Source organism: Gobius niger (assembly GCF_951799975.1).
Source record: "Gobius niger genome assembly, chromosome: 23".
Lineage (NCBI taxonomy): Eukaryota > Metazoa > Chordata > Actinopteri > Gobiiformes > Gobiidae > Gobius > Gobius niger.
In genome coordinates, this window is record NC_136874.1 from 10791228 (window position 1) to 10817774 (window position 26547).

Genomic DNA, 26547 nt, shown 5'->3' on the forward strand with positions numbered 1-26547 from the left:
GACATGAGAAGCAGTTTGAAGCCCGGCTCAAACATATAGTGTCTACTTGTATCTTCATGTTTATGCAAAATGCCTGTTCCTTTTACTCCAGGTCTCCATCCTGATATGAGTGAAAAAACAAACTCGCATGAAGCAGCGTGTGACCAGAACTGGGGAGGCCTCAGCGCTACATCCCCCCATCCACCACATTGTTTCTGGAGAGCCACTCGAACGCGCAGACAAACCCATAGGAGGGTGCAGCTTTGAGGAGCAACCAAATGATCGCCCACCATCTGATCACTTTGAGGAGCTGTTCTGTCCCAGCCTGCCCTCTGCTGGCCTGGCCCCTCTGGCCCTCAGGACGCACCCCGGCCCCCACAGTGACATCCTCAAACGGGGGTATCTGGGAAAGCAGGAGCACAAGCACAGGAAGTATTTTGCCCTCAGAGCCGGGAGTCACTCTGGGCCGAGTCGACTCGAGTGGTATAAAACTGAGGAGAGCTTCACGGCGGTGGAAAAGTCTGCGGGTGAAACTGGACTTTTTGGCAAGCGCAAGCAAGGGTAAGTTTCTGTGTTTTCCTACGACCCACGCAGACCCGTATGTGATGATATAAACTTCACTGTAACAGGGTGATTTTCCTGAGGTGCTGTCTCGGTGTGAGTCTGATAAGCAGCCACAGAAAAGACTACAAAGTTGCCCTGTATGCTAAAGACCAAACTCTAGTCTTTGTGGGTAAGGACCAACAAGAGCAAAATGAGTGGTATACCGCGATTAAGGAACTGATGGAGGAAGAGCTGATGGATGGGAATAGAGAGGGGTTTGATGAAGAAGATGCTGGTTACTGCACCTTACCCCCTGCCTCTTTCTACAAACAGGTCACCTCTAAGTTGTTTAGCATGTGATTGTGCTTTACTTTTGACATACCTTAGTTCCGTCGTGTTATTTCAGGTGTGGCCGGTCACTGTGAAGCCCAGAGGTCTCGGTCGCTCCAAAGCTCTCGCAGGTGAGGTGTTCTTATGTCTCACAGCATCTGCTCTGGTGCTGATCCGAGTGGGCCATGACCTTGACCTGCCCTCGGTGACGCTGCCTCTGCTGACCGTACGCCGCTTCGGACATTTGGATGGCTCCTTCTTCCTGGAGCTGGGCCGGTCTGCACCGCACGGTCCTGGAGAAATCTGGATGGAACCAAGAGATGAAGGTGAGTGTAAATGTTTATGAAAATGTCAGTCAACCTAAACAATCCCCTTTTGTCTAACGCGACAGGACATTGTGCAGTGGCGCAGCAAATTCACGAGGCTGTCCGCGAAGTAGTGAGAGCTTTGAGAGTTATTCCAGACTTCAACTGGTCAGTTTCTCCAAGTAAAAGCAGTAGCTGTCAGTCCCAAGGCCTGCTTGCCCTGAAACGCAGTCGACCAAAACAGAGAGAGAAACTGCAGTGCAGAGCTGATGGTTCTCCTCCTCCTCTGGGCTTAAATGAAAGTCTGCGCAGTCAGAATCAAAATGACACCACCAAAGATATGGATGAAATGCAAAGTCCTGACCGTGTGAGCCTGAACCCTCTGAGTGCCGAGCCGGAGGCCGAAGGTTACATGGAGATGAAGAAAGACCATTCTCCGGTCAGAGAGTGGAGGGCAGAGGGCCGCGGGTACATGTTGATGACACCACGGGCCACTCACAGTCTGCATCAGGACGAGTATGTGGCGATGACCAGCCCACAGAAACATGACCCAACTAAACGTGCATCATTCTCTTTTCTACAGCCTTCATTCAGGTGTGATTCAAAACCCGTTTATATGGTCATTCTTTAAGTGCATTACATTAAAAAATCATCTTTCTGTCTCTGTAGCTCTGGTTCTGACGTCCACTCTCCTCAGAACATCACAGAACAGACTCCGCCGCCCTGGACTCTATACTCAGGTCAACATTCGAACACAAGAGCTGTTGCTGCGTGGGCCGCCTCTTCTCCAGTGAACAGAGCTCGAGGCCTGAGACCAGTTTCTCTCTTTAGCAGAGGAAGTCCAGTAGAGCCCATCAGACCGGATTCAGAGGCGGCACCAGAGCAGTCGGTCAGGAGCTGCCTACTGTCATGTCTGCCATCTTGTCTACAGCCAAAAGCCAAACGATAAAGCTTTTTCTCTAACATGGGGGGAGTAGTAGTTAAGTACTTTAATCTCATTTGATACGATATTTTGTAATGCTCGGTTGTATTAAATGTAGAATAAAAAACAATGTAAAATAAATAAAGGATTTAAAATGTAACATTATTTTGACTTTTGTGTAAAATTATACTAGCAATAACAATAAAGAGCAAACCGCATCCTTCCCAAGTGCAGCGCTTAATGATTTAGTAAGTAGAAATGCAATACCTCTGAGAACAAGGTCGTTTCCCCTAAACTAATGTTTGCAGGTGACTGAATGTCTCATTAGTGAGATGGCAGTAACACCTCTGAACCACTGAGGCACAGGCCAATCTAAGGTGCCAAAAAACAATGATGCAAGTGTAGGCAGTGACTGCTCTGTAAACAGCACCTCCACAAACAACTGAAAAGTGAACTATTATAACTTTAAATTAAATTAATTGTAATGTGCATCCAGGCATAGTATTACCACCCATCACAAATTAATTATATTCTGCTATTCCATTAACCATCAATCTATAATGTCCCAATGAAATAATTAGGGATGGGTGGGATTGTTATAGGATTTAGTTATCAGTACTTATTTTTTTAGCTTCACCAAACCAGTGTCAGATTAGATCATGTCAGACATTAAAGCCATTATTATAAAGTACCTACAGTGTGATGCATTCATCGTTATTTAAAGCAGAAAACTCTAATGGCATAAATGATTTCCACAAGTATTTCAACCATCCTCAAACCTGAGAGTGTCCCGTCACGGCCCCCTCATGCATCGACTTCACGGGGCCCCAAATAATAGCTCTATATTTCAAAGACAATTTAATGGTTTTCTTCACAATTACTGCTACATTGACTACTACAGTCACTGTTAACACATTCATTTAAACCTTTAATTTGTATGAGATTTGTGGACAACATTTGCCTTGCCTCTGAGGACCCACAGGGGGCCCCAGACCCCACTTTGGGAACCTGCAGTCCATCCAGGTGGGTGATTAAGTTTTACAAGGGCCACATGTGAAGCTTGAATTGAGTTAGGGCAGTGTTAAGTTCGTCGACTTTAGTCTTAATTTAAGTGAATGTGATGAGAACGTGATTCCATGAGACTAAAACTATGACTAAAATGTCCAGATATTTTAGTCGACTAAATAAAAATGAAAAGGAGACTAAAATCATCTAAACTTCTATTGACAGTCTGAATTCTCTGCCAAAGGAACAGCTCTGAGCTTTGTTCATGTGGAGCAGCTCCATGAAGCAGAGGAACAAGATTAAATATGATTATAATGAATATTATAAATGTAAAGTCCACTAAATTTGTCCTAAAAATCTCGATTAAAATTTAATTACATTTTCGTCAAAAGAGTAAGACTAAAACTAAATTAAAATATGTTGTCAAAATTAACACTGAGTTCGAGGGCCACATCAACAATAACTTGCTCAACTTTCACCCTTTGCAAAATGCACTTTATATCTTTTATCTGGAACACGCTTTACGGTTATTGTAAGTATTGTTTAAAAAAAGACAAAATAACAGTTAACAAAGGCAATGCTAAAATTGCTGTTCTCTCTGCTCCTTTTCATTCAAACTGCATTGACTTAGCAGTTTAGTTGTCAATGCCACTTTTGAATAAAGTAAATAATCTGCCAGTGGATTTCATGGTGCCTTTAATACACCACTACACAATTTGACGTGGCAATTGTCAAATTCTTTGTATGAAATTATGTTAAGAGTTAAGGGCCGGATGAAATTGCATGGGGGCCGGATTGTTTTCTTTCTTCTGTAAAAGAAGAAAAAAATACTTTGCTGCACAAATAAATGAAATGATGACGTGCCTGAGTTTGCCCATATCTGCCTGAAAGCAAAAACAGTCGTTTTTGATCATTTCATTGTGCAGAGAATGTGGATACTTTCCACAGCACTGTCTCAGAACCCAACAAGCATGGAAAATTGGTATCAAAAGGAACTTTTTGGCAACACATTTTCATTGGTATCAGTAGTGCCTTTACTTTTTTCAGTACCACAGATGTAATGTTGACGACCTTTGTGGTACCGTACATATCAACAAAAAAAAATGCTATGTTAGTCCACTAGCCAGATTTCATTTATTTATTTATGTGTTTGAGAATGTGTATGTGAAGAGAAGAAAGTTTCAGTATAATTTCTTGCTTGAGGAAGACCATGTGACCTTGCTCTCTGGGGTATTTCAGTTGGCTGCCAGCCGTAGATAAATGAAGTGCCCCTGCCCGTCCCTCTGGTGGTCTGATGGAGGGCAGTGTGGGCTCCTCCTGGTGCTTCCCTGACTTGAACAGCTCATGCAGGCGCCTGCAGCAGCCACACTCAGAGACAGTGCTGCTCTACTCCCTGCTGGCCTTCATCTCTCTGCTCACTGTCTGTCTCAACCTGCTCGTCATCGTCTCCATCTCCCACTTCAGGAGGCTGCACACGCCCACCAACGCTCTGCTTCTGTCTCTGGCTGTGTCCGACCTGGTGGTGGGGCTGCTGGTGATGCCTATAGAGGGGGTGCGGCACATGGAGATGTGCTGGCTGCTGGGCCGCCTCATGTGTGCTCTGACTCCTTATGTCTCCTACTGTCTGCTCTCAGCCTCGTTAGGAAACATGGTGCTCATCTCCATAGACCGATACCTGGCCATCTGTGACCCCCTGCTGTACTCGTCCAAAGTGAGCCTGAGCCGGGTCAAAGGGCTCATCTGTGTGTGCTGGGCCTGCTCTCTGCTCTATAACGGGTGTATTCTGATAGGGCACCTGAGCCAGCCCGACAGGTTCAACACCTGTCACGGGGAGTGTGTGGTGGTCATCAGCCACACCGCCGGGACTGTGGACCTCCTTATTTCTTTTGTGACGCCTTGTACAGTGATGGTGGTCTTGTACATACGTGTTTTTGCAGCTGCTGTGTCTCAAGTGCGAGCCAGTCGTGTAAGAGTCACACTGAACGCACAAGAGACAGGTCCCATTGTGAAACGAGCAGAGACAAAGGCGGCTAAGACTCTGGGCATTGTAATAGCTGTGTTTCTTATGTGTTTTTGCCCTTATTACTACCCTGCTATTGCAGGGGAGGACACTTCCACCAGTTTGTCCTACTACGCCCTCTTGTCCTGGATCATGCTGCTGAACTCGTGCATGAACCCTCTGATATATGCCATGTTCTATCCCTGGTTTAGAAAAGCTATTAAACTCATCATCACATTGAGAATACTGCAGCCCCACTCCAGAGAGATGAATATCTTCTAGAAGGCGCCAAAAGAACTGAGTGTAATGTCATAATCACATAATTCTGCATATACTGTATCACACATCCTCTTTTCAAACTAATAATAAATATAATAGCATGGAGTTGTATTGTGCATGACTTCTGCGCTATAGAAAAGTTGTACGGGGTAAATGAAGTACTTGCTTATTCTTGTACTTCAAAAGATACTGCTTTATTTTTTCTTTAGACTGAATGAGAATAAAACTGTGTAAACTCGGTCAGTGGGCAGATAGATTAGATTAAGAGTTAGTATTCTATAAGCCCTTATTTTATTTGTCATTAGCAAACTCTAAAAACACTGTATTTGCTCGATTGATCTTGGTTCGATGTTAACAGTTGTGCTTTTATCTGTTTATCATTAGCATTAAGTATAATATACAGAATATATTGTTAAACATGTTTTAGAAATTGCATATTTCTCTAACAATACTGAAGGCCGCACATTAAGCTATTTCCACATGTTGTTGCTTTTAATTCAACTTACTGTGTTGAGTATGAGTACCCAGAAAATATACATTATACCTCAGCTGTGAACAAATAGGACGCAATAAAACGCAATAAATGTGCTCCTGCATTAACCACCGTGTTCATTCATCCCTGTTTTTGCCAATGTCAATGTCACTTTAGGACACATTTACAAATCCAACAGCCGCAAGTGCTTTACAACTTAACCGAATTAAACACAATAAACCATAAAATCAAGAGTAAGATATAATAAAAAGCTCAGATTAAAATGTATTCAGCTCAACTCATGTTAAAAAAAAAAGACAGTGGAAAAAAAGGTGCATCTTAAGGAGTGATTTAAAGTGCTCAAGTGATTTAGCGGCTCTGACTGTTCCAGAGCCGGGCCTTGGCCACAGAGAAGTCCCCTCTGCTCTTCAGATTAGACCAGGGGGGAAGGCCTCATGGTTCTGACAGGAGCATGAACGGACCAAAGCTAAAAAACTATATAAGCGGATACTAAATGTTCAAAGCAGCAGCATTTTGAACTCCCTGCAATCGTTGTAGTGCGGCCTCGTCTATCTCAAAATAAACGGAGTTGGCAAGGAGCCTCAGCCGAAGCTATTTCTTATGACAGCATTGATCTGTCGTGTTTCTACATGCTTACCCTGAAAGGAGAGTTCACAAGGGTGCCGGGTGCAGCCAAAGCCAGGTCAAAAGGTTGTTTAAGCATGATGAAGTGAAGGGGTAAAAAATAAAATGAAATGTGCATCATTACATCTGCAACATGAGCTACTCTACATAAGACAAAAGTGTTATCCAGATTTAGATCAAATTAACGTTTAATGTTGTCTATCTTTACATTAGCACAGCAGAAGCATTTTTTTCTTTGGGTAAAATAGATTTTCATTGATCAGTGTGAGATTGTTCATAAATTTCTTCTTCACAGCAAACAAGAATGTTGAATAGTCATTTTATTGATATATTAAGTTATTTCTGCACATTAAAAAAATAAATAAATAAATGAACACGACATCTTCCGGATAAAGCGGAAGACAACAGGTGGAACTTTGATGAATATTTAATTTAGTGGGGAAAGGTAGATGATGAAAAAGATTACATCACTGTTGTCAGAAAGGGGAGGGCTAGTAGGAGTTTCTTATGATAAATAGGGTCAACTATGAGGCTCCGTCCCATGTCCCTGATGGAGGGCAGTGTGGGCTCCTCCTGGTGCTTCCCTGACTTGAACAGCTCATGCAGGCGCCTGCAGCAGCCACACACAGAGACAGTGCTGCTCTACTCCCTACTGGCCTTCATCTCTCTGCTCACTGTCTGTCTCAACCTGCTCGTCATCGTCTCCATCTCCCACTTCAGGAGGCTGCACACGCCCACCAACGCTCTGCTTCTGTCTCTGGCTGTGTCCGACCTGGTGGTGGGGCTGCTGGTGATGCCTATAGAGGGGGTGCGGCACATGGAGATGTGCTGGCTGCTGGGCCGCCTCATGTGTGCTCTGACGCCTTATGTCTCCTACTGTCTGCTCTCAGCCTCGTTAGGAAACATGGTGCTCATCTCCATAGACCGATACCTGGCCATCTGTGACCCCCTGCTGTACTCGTCCAAAGTGAGCCTGAGCCGGGTCAAAGGGCTCATCTGTGTGTGCTGGGCCTGCTCTCTGCTCTATAACGGCTGTATTCTGATAGGGCACCTGAGCCAGCCCGACAGGTTCAACACCTGTCACGGGGAGTGTGTGGTGGTCATCAGCCACATCTCTGGGACTGTGGACCTGTTTGTCACTTGTGTGGGCCCTTGTACAGTGATGATTGTGTTGTACATTAGAGTGTTCGTAGTAGCAGTCACCCAGGCCCGTGCTATTCGCTTTAACATATCTTCCACCGCTGCCACCACAGCCCCTGAAGTTAAGCCGTCAGAGAAAAAGGCGGCGAGGACTCTGGGGATCGTGATACTTGTGTTCCTCATTTGCTTCAGTCCGTATTACTATCCCGCTATTGCCGGAGTTGAAATCTCAAACCTGTTGTCGTACTTCTCTGTACTGTCCTGGATCATGCTGTTGAACTCGTGCATGAACCCTTTGATATATGCCATGTTTTATCCCTGGTTCAGAAAGGCCATTAAACTCATCATCACGTTCAGAATACTGCAGCCCCAATCCAGAGAGACGCACTTCTAAGCATTTGTTTCGCCATCACTGCGCCACATGTTCACTGTCTATGTGTCCCTCCTCACACAGTTTACTGCAAAACGCAAATCACACAAGGTTTATAATGTCAAAAGGATGACTTTTTCTTCTGACAATGTGATTAAATATGAAGCGTGTGTAATGAAAACCAGATTTTGGTCATAGGAACAGCTAAACTAATCCAAGAATCACATGCATTTCAGATTGTGTTTGTAGAGGTATAAAATAAAGGGTTAGAAGGTTTTAACTAAATTAAAGGCCCTATACCTCAGTTTTTGATTACAATAAACCACAGAGGGAGGGCCTATATTATGTAAGTTGTGGTCCAAACTCATTCCTAACATATTTTCAGCATCCCAATTCTTCAGTTTAAAGGCACGTTTTACAGCTTGCAGGGTCACTTCTCTGGGTCACTTTCACAGACATATTCAAAATCTAGCCTGAAACTTATTATAAAAATGCTTTATAAGTAGATGCACTGTGTTTTTTCCCACTGTCTGAGTTTACAATATACTAAAGGAGGACAAACAATAAAAAATTGTTAAGATCATTATTCACAGACAGGCCTCAGAAGTGTCCTCCATTAATGCCCAGACACTTAAATACTAGAGACCGTGCTCCACTTGCTGAATCTCACTGGTCCAAAGGCCTCTTATCTGTCGGGGCAGACTCATGATAAACGCTGCACAAGGACAGCTGCCGAAATCTGCTACTGTTGTTGGCAGGGATTACAATAAAATACATTCTTGTAATTGTACTAAACTGAAGCACTTTGAATTGCCTTGTGTATGAATTGTGCTCTACAAATGAACTTGCCTTGCCTTATAGAACATTAGTTAGTTTATTTGGAGAATGATGTGACATTTCAGATCATTATAACATGTTCTTCAATAGCTTCTACAGCCTTTCCTGGCTTTGTCCTGGTCAAACTTATCAGTCACACTAAAGAGACCTTGGAGAATCAAGCATCTTTTAATTTATCTTCGAATACGACAGACTACGTCACCGAAACTCCACTCCATCTAAACTTTGGTCATTCGGTTCACATGATGAAATGGAGAAAGCAATGACTGGAATGTGGCTTTGGTTGGATGGATTTCACTTAAAGCATAGTGCATGCAGGCACTTGCCACCATGTGAGTGCGGGCCGCGCGGCTTTAATCCCTGACGAGGCTGGCAGTGACTGGCTCAGAGATCGGATGTTTTCTCATTCGAGCGTTTCCCAGACACACCTCTCTCGCCACCAACAAAGCAGCCTATGCCTGTCCCTTTCCCTATCATTATGTTTTTGTTGTCTTAGGGGATCCCTGGGCCCAGGATCAAATAAAATCAGAATTAGGACCCAATATGAGCTACTCACCTCTTTTTACCCTTTTCCTGTGGGACACCAAGACAGGCAGCCTCAGGGCAGGGGGTAACAGAGGTATGTCAAGTAAAGACTTCAGACTTCCTAGGTGGGCTTGTGCTGTAAAAGAGAAAAAGACTGGAATTTAAATGTGTTTCAATAAAAATATATGAACACATTTGTAACTTTGTGAGGTGTGATCTAACTTTGAGCCAATAAGATAAAAAAAGGGAATATACGCCAAAACAGCTTAGCATACATTCACATAAATCAGAACCACTGCACAAAATGATGCATAATGATATTATTTTAAGAGGCCAATCTCATGTGCTAAAAAAGCTAAACGTGTGCCTGAGATCTGTAACCCCGCCCACAAGGTACAACCCATCTATTGGTGTCATTCTTTCTCATTCACCAGACAGGAGTCAGACAGGACGCAATCCTACCACCACATGTGTTTGCTCTGGAATATAATCAGACAGTGTTTTGTAACTCCTCCGGGAATCCGGATTTGGGATAAGCCTTTTCCTTTTCTCTACGGAGCCTTTGTGAGTCTGACAGGGAAGTTTGGGGTGATTTAAGAGCCAGCAAAAAGAAGTTCCTTCACAGGGAGACGCATTAGGCTTTACCCTGGAGAGCAGAGTCGAACAGCCATTGCATGAGAAGAAGCCAGATAGATAAGGAAGGCAAGGACATTCACGTTTATGAAGGACAAGGATAAGTGAGGTTGGAGAAAATAGAATTTCAGCTCAAGGATAAAGCCAAGATTCATCTATACAGCCTGTTACGAGCTGCTCCTCTTTGAAGCCAGACACCTGACCTACAAAATCACTGGAAGGATGCACACACAGCAAAAGCGGAGGAAGTAGCAGCTCCCAACACAAAAGCATCTGTGTTCAATACCAGAGGCCGTTTTCTCATCATGTTTTATTCAGCCGTATTCCCACATTCAGACGACCCGCGGCGGAAGAGCCACTTCGTCCCGGGATAGAATGACGTGAGGAGCAAAACGGATATCTGCCCCGTCTGAGATACCCCACTGCTCCTCCCTTTCACCTCACACCGCTGCTCCAGTTCCGAAAGCCATTCACATCCATTACCTCACTATGTGGATACCAGCCTTGTTCCTATGGATTCTTAAGAGCAGCAGCTTGTGCTTAGGACAAGACTACACAGACTATTTCCAAGCTGGAAACATGGGCACCGAGGTGAGGCATCACTGCATCCGGTCTTATCTTCAGTTGTCATTGTGCTGTTTTGCTGAAAGTTAAAGTAAAACCTACTATTGCTGTTTATATGGTGTTTTAATCCCCACCTACAATACATTAAGCAGAAGCTCTACCATCCTGATATTTGTCTATATGTGTTTACAAAACAAGTGTATTATGTCAGGCTTTAGAATGATGAAAGAATGGATTAGTTTTCACAGGATGAACTACAAAGCGCCGGTGTATGATCACATTCAGCTTCACTGTAACTATTACTTCACATCAACATGACTCATACCAGTTGCTGATGGGAATTGTTTTGGAAGCTTTTCTACTGAAAAACCTCTTAAAGGTCGGGAAGCCAGAGGCTTCTACCCCCGTTTCAACTTTACAACGTAATTATCTTCAATTAAATCTCTTCTCCAATCAAAATTTGTGTGAAACAAACCTCACATCAACTGTTTACTGTGCATTTATTAATTCCATAATTATTATATAATAATGGCTTAATATTGATTTTCCAATCAATTAGGCAAATGTAATCTGCATAGGTTCATTTAATGCCTCATGATTCCCTGAAATTGGTGCAAGGCTGTAAATCACAAAGGTCATTTAATAGCCTATTGGTGAAATCACACACACTACACACTACGCCCTAAACAGCAGAATCCTGTGTAAATTGTAAGAAAAAGCTACTCTCTAATGTCATAAGCATAATAATAGATTCAAGAAACATAATGAGTTCTCAGGAAACAGGACACCAACTGCATAAAATAAAATATTCATGGCTATGGATAGTTTTATCAACAGATGATGATATCCTCACAGATGAATGATAATGACAGCTCCTGAATGTTGATAGTCACTCTGTGTTGTGCCAATGGTTATCAGCATGTCTATGGAGGGCAGACAGCTGATAGGAGGACAGTGGGGTGTGTGGATGAGCGTGTGTAGTGAGTATATACCAGTAAAATCTAACAGACACACCCGCTGCTCTGTCCGTCATGACCTCATCCGCCCACAATGACCTCATGGAAGATGATGCTTACACCCTGAAAGCAAAGATCATGTATTCAGGACACTGATGGTGAATCTCGGAAATGGTCATTCCTTGAAATAAACCGATCAAAAACGCACCAAAACAAAAATAAAAACTGTGCATTTTACGAGTGGCGCAAATCTAATCTAAGATCTAAATGACTTGACGCTGTGGCCTTGTATCGTTTTGGCCCAAGAGAGGCGCAAATCTTATCTGCACCTGGTCATTGCATCACTTCAGCACGAAACAACTATTTTGTACATGTGCAAACGCTTGGTGAAAAAGTGCACAAAGTGTACTAAAAAATACTAATACCAGTCCAGTTAATTTCACTTAATAGGTCTACTCTAACCAGTCTGAAATGCTAATATAGCAAATTTCCAGCTGTCATGGATATCAGGTAGGCCAGTGGTTCCTAAAGTGGGGTCCGGGGCCTCCTGGGGGCCCTCAGAGGCATTACAGGGCTTGAAGCAAGTAAATTAGAAAACTAAGTTAGAGAGGAAATGTAAATGTATGTGTAAATCCATACCCGACATTTGTCCACTCCTTGCAGACTCCTCCTTTCGCCCAAGATGAGCCTGATTTCAACACAGTGACCAGTGTGGATGAGCTGCTCCAGCTCCTGTTTCCTGAATACAGTTTGCTTCAGCACTGTCTGAAGAAGAAGTCATGGTCTTCCTCCTTTTCCATGTCCTCAGCTGTTCCTCCAGTCCAGTCGGATAAAGATGATCAGTGGCGTCAAGAACCCGTTTATAAATTTGATGGAACTCTGGGAGGTAAAAACATTCTGTTCAGATCGATTACATGCAAGACAAAGCAGGCCTATTATTACCACGTTTACATTTTAGTGATCCTTGAGGAAATCCAGAGGACCTCTTGCCAGCCCAGAGAAGTGTGTGTTGAGGTTTCCAAAGAGTACCCAGACTCCACAAACCAGCTCTATCTCCCTCGATGTGTGGCTCTGCATCGCTGTGGGGGATGCTGCAACACAGAAGCATTTTACTGCACAAATACAAGTCACACACTTGTAAATAAAACAGTAAGTTATAAGATTTTCACATCTCTATGTAAATATGAATGAGATTTTTTAATTTTTAATTTTTAAGCACAATAGCACATGTCTATTAGAATACAACTTCACAGTGTGTACTCAGCAATATAATTTACTGACTCGATAATTCTTCTCGCCAGCTGATGGAGCTAACCCCACCCCGCATGGAAAGGGCAGTTGTCATGGTGCCTTTTGTAAATCACACTTCATGTGAGTGCTTATCCAAGAGGCCACTGCACAGCATCATAAGAAGAGCCACAGATCACCTGTGAGTAGCAGGGTGATCTAGTTAGACGTATTTGGACATATTTGGTGGTTTTGCATCGTTCACTTGCTACATATGATTCTGCATTATTTAGGTGTTCCCCGCCTGACATTCCCTGTGCTGCAGGCTCATTATGGGACCCAGTAAGCTGCATGTGTGTTTCTATGGATACCATTAACTACTCCCAAAGAGAAGCAGGTAACAAATGGCACGCTCTCTCCTTGTAATATCTGTATATAAAATCTAACAACTAACAACTGCTTATCTCTGAATACGTCTCAGAGGCTCTGGACTCTAGTTTGCTGGCTCTGTGTGGGCCTAACAGAGTTCTGGAGGATTCGACCTGTGAGTGTGTGTGTCGAAACGGCCTCACAGAAAACAGCTGCGACCTCGGCTGGAAACTGGACCACGACACTTGTAAGGCATTAACAAGACTGGCATGTTGTCACTTCAGGCTATTTCAATTTAAGAAAATAATACTTTCAACAGGTGAATGCCAGTGTGAAGGTCCCGGAGACGGGAAGTGGTGCCCCGCTGGTCAAAGGTGGGACGAGGAACTGTGCGGCTGTGTGTGTGATGCAGCCTGTCCCGGGAACCAGCCCCTCAACCCTGACACGTGTCTGTGTCAGTGCAGAGAGAGCCCCCAGTCCTGTCTCCGGCAGGGCAAGAGGTTCAATCCCAACACGTGCAGGTGAGGCCGAGGTCAAGGTGCACTCTGCAGTTTGATCAGAAAATGTCTTTTCTGTTCCAGCCACATGACACGGGTGGGCAGTGTGAACCTTAAGTGAACTCCAGAATTCGGGGGGTGCAGAGTTCAAAGCCACTTCTACATTTCGAAAATTACAGTCTGACCGAACAATTTCAGAAATCATTGCCATTGCCACAACAGCCACTTAGCTGGGCGCTATGCAATAAACATAAGTTAAAATGAGAAGTCGTCAGATCAAAAACTCTCAATGGACAAGTCATACATTCCAGTCAGAAAATAACTGCTTACTTTTTCCATTTGCTTTGGTCTTCACGGCCTTTTATGGAGATTTGGGCTTCCTAATGTATACCCATGTTCTGAGCACATTTCATGCGTGTTGCGGTTCCCACAGGCAGTGTGCAGTGGCTGGCTCCTCCCCAGACCCCAGAGGCCTGCAGACAAAGTGAACTTGGTGACAGTGCACAGAGCAGCCATATAAGAGATTGATGGAGTGAAAGCACTATAGACACAGATATGAAAAGTCAGCTAACTGATTTAAGATGTGGGAAAGATCATTAAGATCAGACTAAACTGGCCCATAGTTCTTTAATGTACAACGTAACATCTTGAATAGCATGACATTAACTCAGTGTACTGTGTGTCTTGCAGTTGCTACAGACTGCCCTGCAGAAAGCCCAGGCGCGTGTGCCAGGCAGGATTTTACTACAGTCACCATGTGTGCCAGTGCATCCCCAACTACATGAGACCAGAGTGGAACTAATCGATCATAGACCACCAGTGGAGGCAAAAGCAGAATTTCACCCCAAAAAAGTGCAGATTGAAAGTTGGTGCGAAAGACAGATATGTGGCGCACTTGGCCCTTGCCCAATGTAAATACCACAGTGGTGACTGGAAGCGCCTGCTTTTACCTGGAGCTGGTGTAAAAAGCATGACAGGGAGCTGGGCCCAGCCAATCAGAAGAGCATCAGTGCAGCGACGTGTTGGAGCAGGACACTGAGCCCCCATGGCAGCACGAAACGGAAAGTGGAAAAACATAATGACAGAGCACACTCCATACTTTAACCAGACTGCATTAAATAAGCTGCAGGCGACGTCAAATGAGTCGAGAGCGTGAAGGATGTTGTTACAGAACGTGTGCAATGTGGATCTACGACAGTGTGTTGCATTATTAGGTGGAACACTTGTTTGGAACATTGAGGCCATGAAAGTCCAATCCTGAGGCTACGTCGGAACTATTCTGAAGGAAACATAAAATCAAAATAATATTCAATAAGTCATCATTATATCACCCTTTGAAGCTGCTTTTGGAAGTCTATGACCATTGAAAGTATCATTGCCATGGAGAGTCTGCTGCTAACTGACATGGGATGTAAATATACATTTTTTTAGTTTGAAAAACATTTTGAATTATTTGTGGATATAAAATGTTGTAGCCTATTTAATGGAATCAAAATAACTGCTTTGTGTTTGTTGCTTTACACATTGGTTGTTCTAGTTCTAGTCTTCTTTCTAAAATTATTTTTAATTTTGGCTTTTTACTTGTGGTAGAACAATTTGCATCTGTCTAAATTGAAACTGCGTTGCACTCTAGGCCAAGTTTTTCTTTTTTACCTTAAATTGGGCTATATCAAAATAATAAGGTAATAAAATGAAACTCCGAGTAAACATGGAAAACCTACTATTGTACATGAGCTCGTTGCATGTAAAGTTACACACCTGTGTGTGGTCCTTCCATGGTCTCAGGTTTCAGGACCCCTCCTCCACACCTCGACTGTCTACCACAATAAAACCACATTACCTGGGAAGAGAAGCAGAGAACGCTCTTCTGTCTGCAATAATGACTGACTATTATCGTGAATTATGAACATGAAATTCTGCATTATACAACCCTGACATGCAGATTCTTCCAATACACATCAATATTAGGTTTAGGCGTGCTCTGCGTCGAGCCACAGGGCATAAATACCAAGAGTTTTTGAGTGCAGCTGGGGTTTTTGCCTCTTCAAAATTGACATATAAAAACAATCACTACATGTAGAGACAAAGTTTAAGGCCAATTCAGTTAAACATTCAGTTGCCTTGTGTCTAGCGTACAATGGGAAAAATGACATTTCAAACAGGTTTTATTTTTAGATTTAAAGATGAAAATATAACCCAAAGCCTACACTTTTTCAGTGCCAGCTATTAAAACTCTCCAAATATTTACAAAAGATAAAATTTTAAACATAAATACAACCTGCTGCCCCCCAGGAATACTTACAAAATATGGCGTCTTGAGATAGCCACGTCAGTATATCACTAGATCTTATGGTCTTGGACATATGAGAGAAATATATAATTACAAAGAGCTGCTCCAGTTATGAAAGAACTGAATTTAGCAAAAAAGCGTGTAGCACATTTGAGTGTGTTGGTTATTGCTACAGAAAAATCATTGATACATGCATGATCAATACCTTACAGCAATAATAAAGATGTATTAGATTTAAAAAGCAGACCAACTGTAAGCAAATGTGATGTCTGCCCTCTACTGGTCAATATGACAAAAAGGGAATATGTAGCTTGGACCTACTTAAACCCAAGGCCACTGCAAAAATATACAAGTATTAATAAAAACATGTACATGGAACCTTTGTGTAGAAGATACAACTGATGAGCCAAGTGTTGAGACCTTAAATTGTAAATACTGAACTTTAGGAATAACACACATGCATAATGCCTACATGACAGAATCAGGAACAAAGCGTGTGCAAAAAAGCAAAACAATAGAATAAATGTATGGCTTACAGATGCAAAAATAGAAATCCCAGTGATAGCAGGGACGTTTTCTTGGGCCAGTCTCTTGTTTCACAGCTTTAGTCCAGTTTTAAAGCCATAACGCTTCATTTTAAATCCCAATGAAGCTGCTAGGCAGCGGTATGTCCAGAGCAGGCACTTCAATACTCCCTATTGGCTCACTGACAGGAGCTCAGCTCAGTAGTCTCTCACAGGTCGGCTCAGTCAGGTCTTCAGCTGTATCTGAGCCTTAGGTTATAGGCACATACCGCCAAAAAAACAAAACTTGAACAGCAATTTTTGCAGTCTCTTCTGCCTTTTAAGTATCAAACATAGTGATCATCAATGATCTCCAAAGGAAGAGTTTATGCAGGAAGGCCAATCTGCATGCAAACAGAAGTCCCATTGTTTTCTGAAGATATTCAACTGGTTCCTAAGGAGAAAACAAAACAGACTTAACATCTTCCACATTGTGATTATGATCTAGGTTATACATAAAGTGAATGTGAAATAATATTAAGGCAGATCATATTGGTCTGACTTTTAAAAGTAAAATATTGTTGTAAATTCTTCTCTTCTCAGCTTTTCTAACCGTAAAAATAAAGATAGCCTTTTGTTATCTATAGGGGCCTTTCATGGGAGCGGACCGGAACAGACCAGAGTATTTTGTGGGTGTTTTCACAGCCAAAAGTGAACCGCTCCACTCTTGGGGGAAACAAATAAAGGCTACATTAGACTGTTTAATTTATTTGCTTTGGAAAACATTTACATATCATTTTTTCCTATTGCTGTTCACAAATATATTTTTGTAAATGCAAAATTGCCAATTTTGAAACGCCAGCTTGCGGGGGCTGGCCCTCCCCAAATGAACCGGTCTCAAGTGAACCGAACTGGTCCGGTCCTATGGAGAAGGGGCTATTATCCCACCTGGTCTAGCGAGTCCATCATCTGCCCTCCTAATCTCACTGCCTTAATCTCACCAGCAAAGCAGGAAAAACGGCATTATATAGCATAAAAACTGCATTATATAGCATAAATAACCAGTAGTAAAAATTTACAAAATCCATTTCCATTTAGTACCAAATATGCTCACTCACCTTCCTCATCCGATTCAAAGCCAAAGAGGCTGGAGCACTTCTGCTGGAGGTGCCACTGCAGTTCCTCCTCGCTGCTGAAGGTGCCAAAGCAGTTGGCACAGCGATGTCTTTGTTGTGGTTGTGGAGTGGTTTGGATTTTTCGGGACGACCCAAAGAACATGGACATGTCTTTCCGGCGTTTGGGCATGACGGTAAACTTCTCTTCGAGGTAAGCGGTGGCTGGAAGACGCATGTAGGGCCTCTTCTTGTACTCGTTCAAGGCTTTTTCAAATGTAGCCAGGGGATTTTCCTCATCCTCTGGCACCAGGTCATATGCGCCTCTTTGTTTTAAGCAGGTCGCATCGAGAGGCTTCATTTCAGCTTTTGTTGCACCATTGTCTACCTGCATTTTCATATTAATACCGTCATCTTCTCTGTTATGATCCTGCTCATTACTTGCTTGGTTGTCTTCAGTTTGCATGGACTGACTAGTGACTTCATTCGACACCTCTGGATGGGGTGTGTCAAGTTTAGTCGCTGCCTTTGCCTCAATTTTACAGCCTCTTGATTTTGGTTTAGCCCTTTTAGCTTCAGACTTGTCCCTCTTTGTTTTCTTACTGCTCTTGTCAACCACATTTTTACTGGCAGCTCTTGGTTTCTTCAGAATTTTGTTTTGAACTGTTCTTAGCTTTTTCACAACATCCTTTTTACTTGTCGATTGAGATTTATTTCTGACTTTTCTCACTCTCCCTTCTTTTGCTTTAGAAGTTATGTTTACATTGGATAACGCTGAGACAGGTGCAGAATCTGTGGCTTCCATTGCTTTCTTTTCCTCACCGGCTGAACTTATATCAACTGAAGCCACAACATTGTCCTGCGCTTGTATCCCAGATTTGAACTTTTTAGACGTCAGTGTTTTGATAAATTCATTTTTCCTTTTTGTAGCACTGCTTCTGGCCACCTTCTTAGATTTTACTTTGTCATTTTTAGATGTGACCAACGTTTTTAGCGCAGATAAAATGTCATTTTTGTTGCAGAACTTTGGTCGAAATCGCTTCTGTGCCACTGCAGGCTCTGAAGTCCCACTCAAGCTACTTTCCGCCTTGACGGGAGCAGATTCAAAGCCCGTTTCTTCTGTTATCTCTGAATCTTTGGGCTCAAACTGTTCTGTCTGTGAGGTGTTTGCGGTCAAGTCTGTGCTCTCCAACTTCTCCAATATAAAAGCATCTTCTGCTGCAAGATACCCTGTGTTTGTTAATTGCATTGCGTTTTCAAATGCGCAATCATTATCTGCTGCTGACGTAGGCCAATCTGCCATTTCTACTGAATTTTCAACTTCATCTGCTCTATCGTTTTGGACCACAGTTGTATCAGTTGACTCAAAAACATGATCAATGGTCACAATCTCTCTCTCAGCATATTGTGGCGATGAAACATTCAATTCTATAGCTGTAATTAAATGTGCATTACAGGGGGCATTTGATGAGGAAACCATGTTTAAATCTTCTTCAGGCGTCACTTGATTCACGACATCTGTATTTGCAAACGAAGGAGCATTTTCTGAGGATTCTGCAGCAGGTTCTTGCTTACATTCTTCAGTTTTGGACACCATGTTGTCTTTTTCCATCTCTGGCTTTCCCTCCTCCGCCAAATTGTCAATTACTGGTGTGAGATCAACTTCAGCCACTGCAGCCGCCATGTTTGTTTCACCAGCATTGGAAGAGAGTGCTGTATCCACAATAGCACCATCTTCTGCTCTCCGTTGATTTCGCACTGGTACTTTCGGAGCATTTTCAACAGATGTGAGATTTGATATGATACAAACTTCATTTTGACATTCAGCTTCCTCTGCGTTGTTAGGAGTCTGCGCCTTCTCCATTACTTCCAAAGTGTCATTTTTATCTCTGACCATCACCGCACAATCAGTCGCGTCTGCATTTTCCTCTTTAACAGAGCTGTCGTCCATTGATGCTGCCCTTTTCAATTTCCTGTGAACATTAGTCCTTTTACTGTTGCTTCCTTGTGAATTGTCTTTACTGCTGGGAGACAGATTTCTCTTGATTTTCCTCGTAGTGCCAGCATTTGTACTTGTAACTCTTCCAGGCCTGACTTTCCCTGTTGATCTACTTGTGCTTCCATCTGTGTTTTTCTTAGCATTTAATTTTCTGTGCACTTCTGAGGTTTTGCCTTGGTTCGATTCATTTCCCACCGTTAGGTTTTTGACACAGCTGCTGTTCGGAGAGCTTTTGGCTTCTCTGGGAGGAAGCACTTTACTACCCAAGACTTTAGCTTTGTTTTCCCTTCTTTGTAATGAGTGCTTCAATTTGTAATTTGGCTTTCCCACAGAAGACACCCTTTTGAGAGTCATTTGCTGTGACAGATTGTTCTTGATCATTTGCCTTTTTCGTAACCTTTGCAAGAGCCTTGTAGCAGCGGACTGAGCATTAACGTCCTTTTTCGGGGTAGCAGAATCGTGCGTCTTATTAGTTTCTTTGGGGGATTTACCAGTGGGGGTCGGAGCAACTTTCTCTTTGGGCTTCACACACTTCTTTGCGTCGTCTTCTTGCTTTTCTTGGTGTACAACCTCTTGCGTGCTTTTTGGCTTGTCACTGCTTCGTGATTTCGATCTTTTGGAGAAGTGGTCTTTCTCGTGCAATATGAGCGCCCACTGACAAATGAAGAGCTTGGGGCAGCCGGGGAGGCAGCACACAGCCTGCAGCGGGTTGTGTTTTCTCGCGTGTCGTCTCATCTCGATGGTGGTTTTAAACCTGGCCGCGCACCCCTTGTGAGGACACGGATGTCTCGGCTCGGATTTGTGTCTTCCTACATGGTGCTGGAAATGCTCAAAGCTGTACAATACTCTTTTACAAATGCTACACGAGTTGTTAGCCACTTGAAAGGCCAATTCCAGAGGCTTTGTGTCAAGAGAATGGTTTTCCAAGACGTGGTATAAATACGCTGCGTGCTTTTTGACAGTAAACCAGGCGCATCCATCCACTGGGCAGCACAACCTCTCCCGAGGACCGACATTTTTGTTATTATCAGTTTGCTTGGGTGTTTTGGATGTGGCCTTTTCTTCATGTTTTTGTTCACTGACCAAAGGCTCCTCCTCTTCAATTTTCAAAGACTTCATTTCATTATTACTATGATTTTCAATACTTCTACGTCGAAGCCTTGTTTTGGTAATTAAATTGTTTTCAGTTCTGTCAGTGTCTTTCCTCTTTTTCCTCTTCCCAACATGACCATTCACTTTATGTACATGGTCTTTATTCCTCAAGTCCTTTGCACTGCCTTCTTCTGTTTTAGTTCTATCTCTAAATTTGTATCCAGACCTTAATTTTCTTTCTGACGGCAGGGGTTTCTTCTCTCTGCCTCTTTTCTTTTCATTCAACACAGTTTTGGCTTTGACTGTGGTTTTCTGTTTAGCTTTAGCTCTTGATTGTTTTGGAGAATCGCTAGGTGTGGGGTTTTGGAGCTTCTTGAGTTTCTCCAGGTGATTTGACAAGTGCATCATTGCTTTGAGGTCGTTCTTGAATGCCACCCCACAGAACATGCACTCATCTTTGCGATAGTGAAACATGGCGTGTGCAACCAAATGACGGCCTTTCACATCTTTGTGACACAAGCAGCAGCAAAATTCCAATTTGGACTCTTCACATTCTGGTTGTGGCTCCATTGGATCAAAACCGTCGTCTTCACAAGCAGAATTGGATGGAGGAGAGGATGTTAGCAAAGGCTTTGAATAATCTTTCTCAACTTTAGACATGACAGGGTCAGTCGTATCTGTAACGGTGTCTGCTTGCTTGTCCATGCTTTTGGGCGTTTCTGTTTTGCTCTCCGTCTTTTCTGTTACAGAAGGCAAGTTGTTCAAATTGTCCATTGGTGTCTCTACATCAATATGTACTGCCTCAGCCTTGGGCTCCTCCACAGCAGGTTTGCTAAATGGTTCTTGATTATTTGTCAAGTCGTCTTCTTGGTTTGGTGTTACATTCACAAAGACTTCCCCATTCGTAACAGGTTCCTGAGGTTTTGACTCCTCATTGGCAGAAATGGGAGGAAGTTTAGCATCAATGTGGTCGTTATCGTTTTCTGATGTCGTCTTCTCTGAGACTGTGCTTGGAACATGTTCTATGTTTTGGGTTTTCTCTAATCTGGTGGAGTATCTGTTTTTCTGCGTGGCCACTTTGACTTCCATCTCCACTGCGGACTCTGCGATTGCTGAGACCAAGGAGGCTGCCCGTGTGACTTTAGGTTCAATGACAGTATCTGTATCTTTCGTTACAGCATCTTTTTCATTTAGTTTTTCTGTGGAACTTCTAAGAATTGTATCTGTCACTGGATGTGTTTGTGAGGAGATGGTGACTTTCATCTCTACTGCAGGTTTGTCATTGAGCTGCTCCTTGGTGTTTGAAGCATCCAATTGATCTGAGGAGCGTGTTGTGGTTGAAGACGAGGCTTGAGAATGTGTCCCCTTCTTTCTACCTTTTGGTCTCTTGCCGTAACAATGCAGCATTCGAATGAATGAGGCTGCGTCTTGTGCTTTCAGTATCACCTCCTTTTGAAAGCTGGCTTTCTCCGGCTCAGTTTTAGAGGGGACTTTGAGAGTGGGCTTGTAAAACAACCTCTGGGGAAGGCCTCTGTGTCTGTTGTGGGGTTCATCTGTAAAGGAACCTAGCAGTTCATTATCTGGTAAAGACAGTTCCAGAACCACTTGTGGAGCAGCAGAGGCAGTTTGAGAATCTAGCGGCACTTCGTTTTCTTGTTTTATGTTATAAATTTGATTTTCTTTCAGCTTTTCGTCAGACTTTGTGTTGTTTTTGACCCTTCTTTTTCTAAGAGGCAAGTAAGGAAAGCTTGGATACTGCCTTTTCGCAGCTAGGGAAGCATTTTTCTCTAAAGTTCCAGAGTCTTCCAGAAGCCATTTTGGTGTCCGAATCATTCGTTTGGCTGGGACTCTCTCAGAAAGCCTCGTAGTTCGCCTGTTTTCACGAGAATCCAAAGCTCTATTGCAGTGCATTCGGTCCATTTGCCAAAACGTGGAGCGCCTTGTTGGTTCTGAGGACACGTTCTTCCATCGCCTTGAACCTTGGTTTCCTTTGTTATTCAGAGGGAGGTTTTTATTTAACCTTGGCCTTCCTGCTTTCCTTGCAGGTGCTTTATTAACAGCGTCCTTGTGATTTTGTCTGTGTCCTTTAAGTGTATGTTCTTTGTTCAGTCCATTATTTCTGGTGAATTTTGATCTGCTTGATGATGATTTTATCTCTCTGAGACAATAACTAGGAACCCACTTTTCTTCCATTATTTCTTCCAGGGCTGCACTCAAAACTTTCTCATTCATCAGTTTCAAGCAGTTTGTCCGTAAAGCAATGAGGTTCAAAAACTCTGGGTCAAAATACAAATCCTTCTTCAGAGTCTAAAAAACAGACAAAAGAAAACACAACTATATAAGAATCACACTGACATTTCCGCATCTGGATGATATGAACGTTTCTTACCTGCAGCGTTTCAAAGCGAACACGATTTCCAATAGTGCAGCAGTCTACATGATATTCCTGATCCGGATACATATACAGAATGTAGACCATCTTATAGGCCTCAACAGAGCGCTCCAGAAAGAAGACGAGCAGAGCACAGGCCCGGCAGATCTCCAGGTCGTTGGGCACGAGGCTCGCCATCGTTTTGTAAATCAGAGACTTGGTGATGACATCGCAAGGTGCACATGAGCGCAAGGCATTAGCACAAAGCTCCATACAAAACTGCACACCATCTTCACTCAGCTAAAAAAAGATGTGAAAGTTTAAAAAAAAAAATCTAAATCAGTGAGTGACAAACATTTTCTCTCTATAACAGCTCACCTCGTGTGTTATGGCTCTAATGAATGGAAAGATGGCATTGACATTAGTGGCAGACAGGATCAGTTGTTCACACTCCTTAAGGAAAGCTTCTTTTGACGTTTTCAATCGGTTGTGAAGTCTTCCCCATAGACAGACCAAGTCACTGCATAACATAATGAAATGTTTTAAATAAAATTCATAAACAAAAAAGTATTTAACCTCCTCTCATACCAAAGAAAGTGCATGTCTCCTTTACGTAGCTGTTGGAAGAGAAAAACTCTGCTGAGACCCAGCAGTAGATCATCATTTTCTTCACTCTCCAAACTACAGATGAAGTTCACTGCATCTTTCCCACTGAAATCCGCCACCTGACAAACAGAGAACAATTAATGCACTGACAACATTCTCCCAGTGTCTGCAGGTTTCCAGATGCTCCACTTTTCCTACCACTAAAAACATGTACCAAAACTAATTATTAAAACATCTCAGTGGGACTTCCCCGTTTAAAGCCTGTCTCCTTCAAGGAATACGCAATTTGAAGAGTTAATTAGTTGTGTAATTTGAATTATGGACAACATTTGCTTTTAATCTCTATGATGCATTACATTATCTTGTTCAAACACAAAACAGATGGCAAACCCATTAAACCAGTTGCCTTGATTGTCACAAAAGCCACATTATTACTGTAACTGAAGGCATTATCTTCACAAATAATTGTAAAATAAAACACTAACATTGAAATATTGCTTCTCAGCCCAACAGGTCACAGCCACACCTTCACTACAGCCAAATGTACTGTGGTGTGGTGTACTGTACAGCTTGATTTTTCTGTCATCATCGCCTTCAAGAATAGAAACAGTTTACTAACCTCATCGAGCAGGCGTTCAAGTTGTGCCGTTTTGTAAAGTCCGGTGAGGTAGAACTGGAAGAAGAACAAGTGCTGGCCAACAGTGGGATGCTGAGCACAACATTTAGCCAAAGCCTGGGCCTCAGGGAGCCGCTCACAGGTCAGAAGGTAGCGCACCCTCAACTCTAAGAAAACGAGTGGCTCAGAGCTAATGCATCCTTCCACTATTTGATAATCAGAAAGAATAAGACAAACATAGAAGAATGCTTCATTATTACAGCAAGTTCTGTGAGAATAGAACTGTAGTGAGCTTTACCTTCGGTTTGAGGTAAAGTAGATTCACTGAGAATGGCATGTAAAGTTTGGCTGACCCAAGGCCCACCAGCTCGGAGCAACCGCTCCACCTGATGCAAGTGAACATTCTGAAACCTTGCAAGGGACGAACAACATTTCTGAAAATAAAAACAGAAAGACGTAAAGAACAGTGTTTTAACGCTTAGTGTAGGATTATGGAGAGTTATTTACCTGGAATGTAACTGTGATTTTCCTTAAAGGATTTTCAGTGAAGTCCTTCTGGTCAAAGAAAAGAAGTAACTCAAAAATACTTCTGCAAAAGAAAAATAACAACACCATATATTAACAACTATAATAATACAATTGCGTTTTTAAGTATTTTAAACAGGATGCTTTGTGGAAGCACTCACAAGGCAAGGCTACTGAGTGTACGGAGCACATAATCACAGTCCACTGTGAAGAAAGCAGAGGCTTTAGCGAAGCAGCAAAGGGCCCCCTCCAGGACTTTCAGCTGCGGCAGTGGCACCTTCCAATGTGACGCATACAATTCCACCAACTGAAGATAAAGAGGATAACACAGAATTTGAATGGTGACAGCCCTGTGATGATACAGCTGCGCTTATGCAGAGGGCAGAGTGGCACAGCGGTGAACACTCTCGCCTCACAGTAAGAAGGTCCTCAGTTCGGACCTGGGGTTGACGTCGGTGGGGAGTGTCCCAGTGTCTGTGTATGTTTCCAGATGCTCCACTTTTCCTACCACTAAAAACATGGACTAAACTAATGCCCCCAGAATTATTCTAAAATGTCAGTGGGACTTCCCTGGTGAAATCGACAGCAAGTCTCTGCTCCCTCCATGTTTTTCTGTGCAATCAATCAAGCCTGTCTCCTTCAAGGAATAAGCAATTTGAAGAGTTAAGTAGTTCTGTAATTTAAATTATGGACATTTGCTTTAATCACTTTGACGCATTACATTATCTTGTTCAAACACAAAACAGATGGCACACCGACTGACCATTAAACCAGTTGTCTTGATTGTCACAAAAGCCACATTATTTCAGTGACTGCAACAAGCAATGGGGGTAAAGGGTCACCTTCACATGTCATCAAATAAAACTACAATTGTATAATTTGTACCACTCAGGCCAACAGGTTACAGCCTCCACACTCAGACATATTTACTGTTTTGTACAACAACCTGTCACATCATTGTGAGCTTGCACAGTGCCCACATCAGTCTCTCAGTGACTTGGGTTCACCAGGTACAAGGCCTGAGATATAAGGCCTTGTAACCTTTATCAATGTGATTATTCGAGGTAAAGTCAGACTATGCTGAACAACTTACTACAAAAGAAAAACTATTTCCCTTGTGAGACGACCAAGTAATTGTAGATTAACTAGATACATATTGATTCAACACTATGCACAACTAAATGATTCGGTCATTTATGTTTTAAGTGTGGGACCAGTTACTGAATATAACTTGGAGACAAATTGCTAGCTTGTTGGATTTTGGAGACCAGACTCTGTGACTGTTAGCTTGCTAGCTAGCTGCATAGCCATCTTTTTGACAGTTTAAATAGTTATTCACAAGTACGCAATATCAACTTTGCCTGAATACGAATTCATCTGCGACACAAACCCCTATTGAATCGTTGCCGTGTTGCAGTTTTGAACATAAAGCAAAACTAAGGATACTTGTAAGCCAACACACGGCTAATAGTAGCTATCTTGTGTGTTCTGGGGGAGGGGAGTAGCTAACAATAATATACTCTCATTTACGACCACCACGCTGTCACTGTTCTAACATTTCATTTCTTACCTTGCAAAAACTCGAACAGAAAGGTTTGCTATCGGCGTGCAGTTCATTCTGAGTGAAACTGCTGACCAAACTCTGCAATTGTTTTTCCAGCTCCCTCAAGTCGTACACACTGCTCTGCTCCGCCATACTGGCTGTCTAGCCCCGCTCGTAGCAGCGCACAACACTGCCACCTGATCGCCACGGCACATTTGCATTGACAACACCGATTGGCCAGTGCACATGTTGGCTACAGTACCCACAGTGTCCTGATGTAATGTTACAAAGGG

At 42.8% G+C, this 26547-nt stretch overlaps 4 protein-coding genes and 1 long non-coding RNA gene across 5 annotated transcripts; 3 read left to right on the top strand and 2 right to left on the bottom strand.

Moving 5' to 3' along the window:
- Positions 1-58: 58 nt before the first annotated feature.
- On the bottom strand, positions 59-15395 carry LOC306981780. Its single transcript, XR_013794146.1, has 8 exons — positions 15356-15395; positions 13928-14070; positions 12456-12595; positions 12144-12383; positions 11563-11627; positions 9393-9487; positions 905-1155; positions 59-382 (listed from the first exon to the last, which is right to left on the bottom strand). It is a non-coding gene; the product is annotated as an uncharacterized lncRNA (long non-coding RNA).
- Positions 4379-5365, top strand: LOC306981924 (trace amine-associated receptor 13c-like; the record flags this gene model as incomplete). The annotated part of the gene is made up of 1 exon (XM_079581663.1): positions 4379-5365. One exon carries the CDS (start codon positions 4379-4381, stop codon positions 5363-5365), a length of 987 nt encoding a protein of 328 aa, XP_079437789.1.
- On the top strand, positions 7030-8013 carry LOC306981925 (trace amine-associated receptor 13c-like; the record flags this gene model as incomplete). Its single annotated transcript, XM_079581664.1, has 1 exon — positions 7030-8013. One exon carries the CDS (start codon positions 7030-7032, stop codon positions 8011-8013), a length of 984 nt encoding a protein of 327 aa, XP_079437790.1.
- LOC306981779 (vascular endothelial growth factor C-like) lies at positions 9793-15113 on the top strand. The gene is made up of 8 exons (XM_079581437.1): positions 9793-10575; positions 12168-12390; positions 12463-12653; positions 12806-12933; positions 13025-13128; positions 13213-13347; positions 13420-13621; positions 14288-15113. Exons 1-8 carry the CDS (start codon positions 10474-10476, stop codon positions 14397-14399), a joined length of 1197 nt encoding a protein of 398 aa, XP_079437563.1. The 5' UTR covers positions 9793-10473; the 3' UTR covers positions 14400-15113.
- Positions 15396-15718: 323 nt separating the features above from the next.
- Positions 15719-26411, bottom strand: LOC306981991 (uncharacterized protein). The gene is made up of 11 exons (XM_079581732.1): positions 26282-26411; positions 24873-25018; positions 24694-24775; positions 24485-24620; positions 24190-24392; positions 23553-23689; positions 23343-23484; positions 22983-23264; positions 19007-22900; positions 17509-17890; positions 15719-16844 (listed from the first exon to the last, which is right to left on the bottom strand). Exons 1-11 carry the CDS (start codon positions 26405-26407, stop codon positions 16834-16836), a joined length of 5541 nt encoding a protein of 1846 aa, XP_079437858.1. The 5' UTR covers positions 26408-26411; the 3' UTR covers positions 15719-16833.
- Between the last annotated feature and the right edge of the window lie 136 nt (positions 26412-26547).

Bases quoted from the DNA above. Each gene is read 5' to 3' on its own strand.
- LOC306981779 (XM_079581437.1), top strand. From the start codon at position 10,474: ATGTGGATACCAGCCTTGTTCCTATGGATTCTTAAGAGCAGCAGCTTG. The intron at 10,576-12,167 runs GTGAGGCATCAC...CACTCCTTGCAG, and splicing joins CTGGAAACATGGGCACCGAG to ACTCCTCCTTTCGCCCAAGA. The intron at 13,622-14,287 runs GTGAGGCCGAGG...TGTGTCTTGCAG, and splicing joins TTCAATCCCAACACGTGCAG to TTGCTACAGACTGCCCTGCA.
- LOC306981991 (XM_079581732.1), bottom strand. From the start codon at position 26,407: ATGGCGGAGCAGAGCAGTGTGTACGACTTGAGGGAGCTGGAAAAACAA. The intron at 25,019-26,281 runs GTAAGAAATGAA...CTTTATCTTCAG, and splicing joins TCTGTTCGAGTTTTTGCAAG to TTGGTGGAATTGTATGCGTC. The intron at 24,621-24,693 runs GTAAATAACTCT...TTTTATTTTCAG, and splicing joins AAATCACAGTTACATTCCAG to AAATGTTGTTCGTCCCTTGC.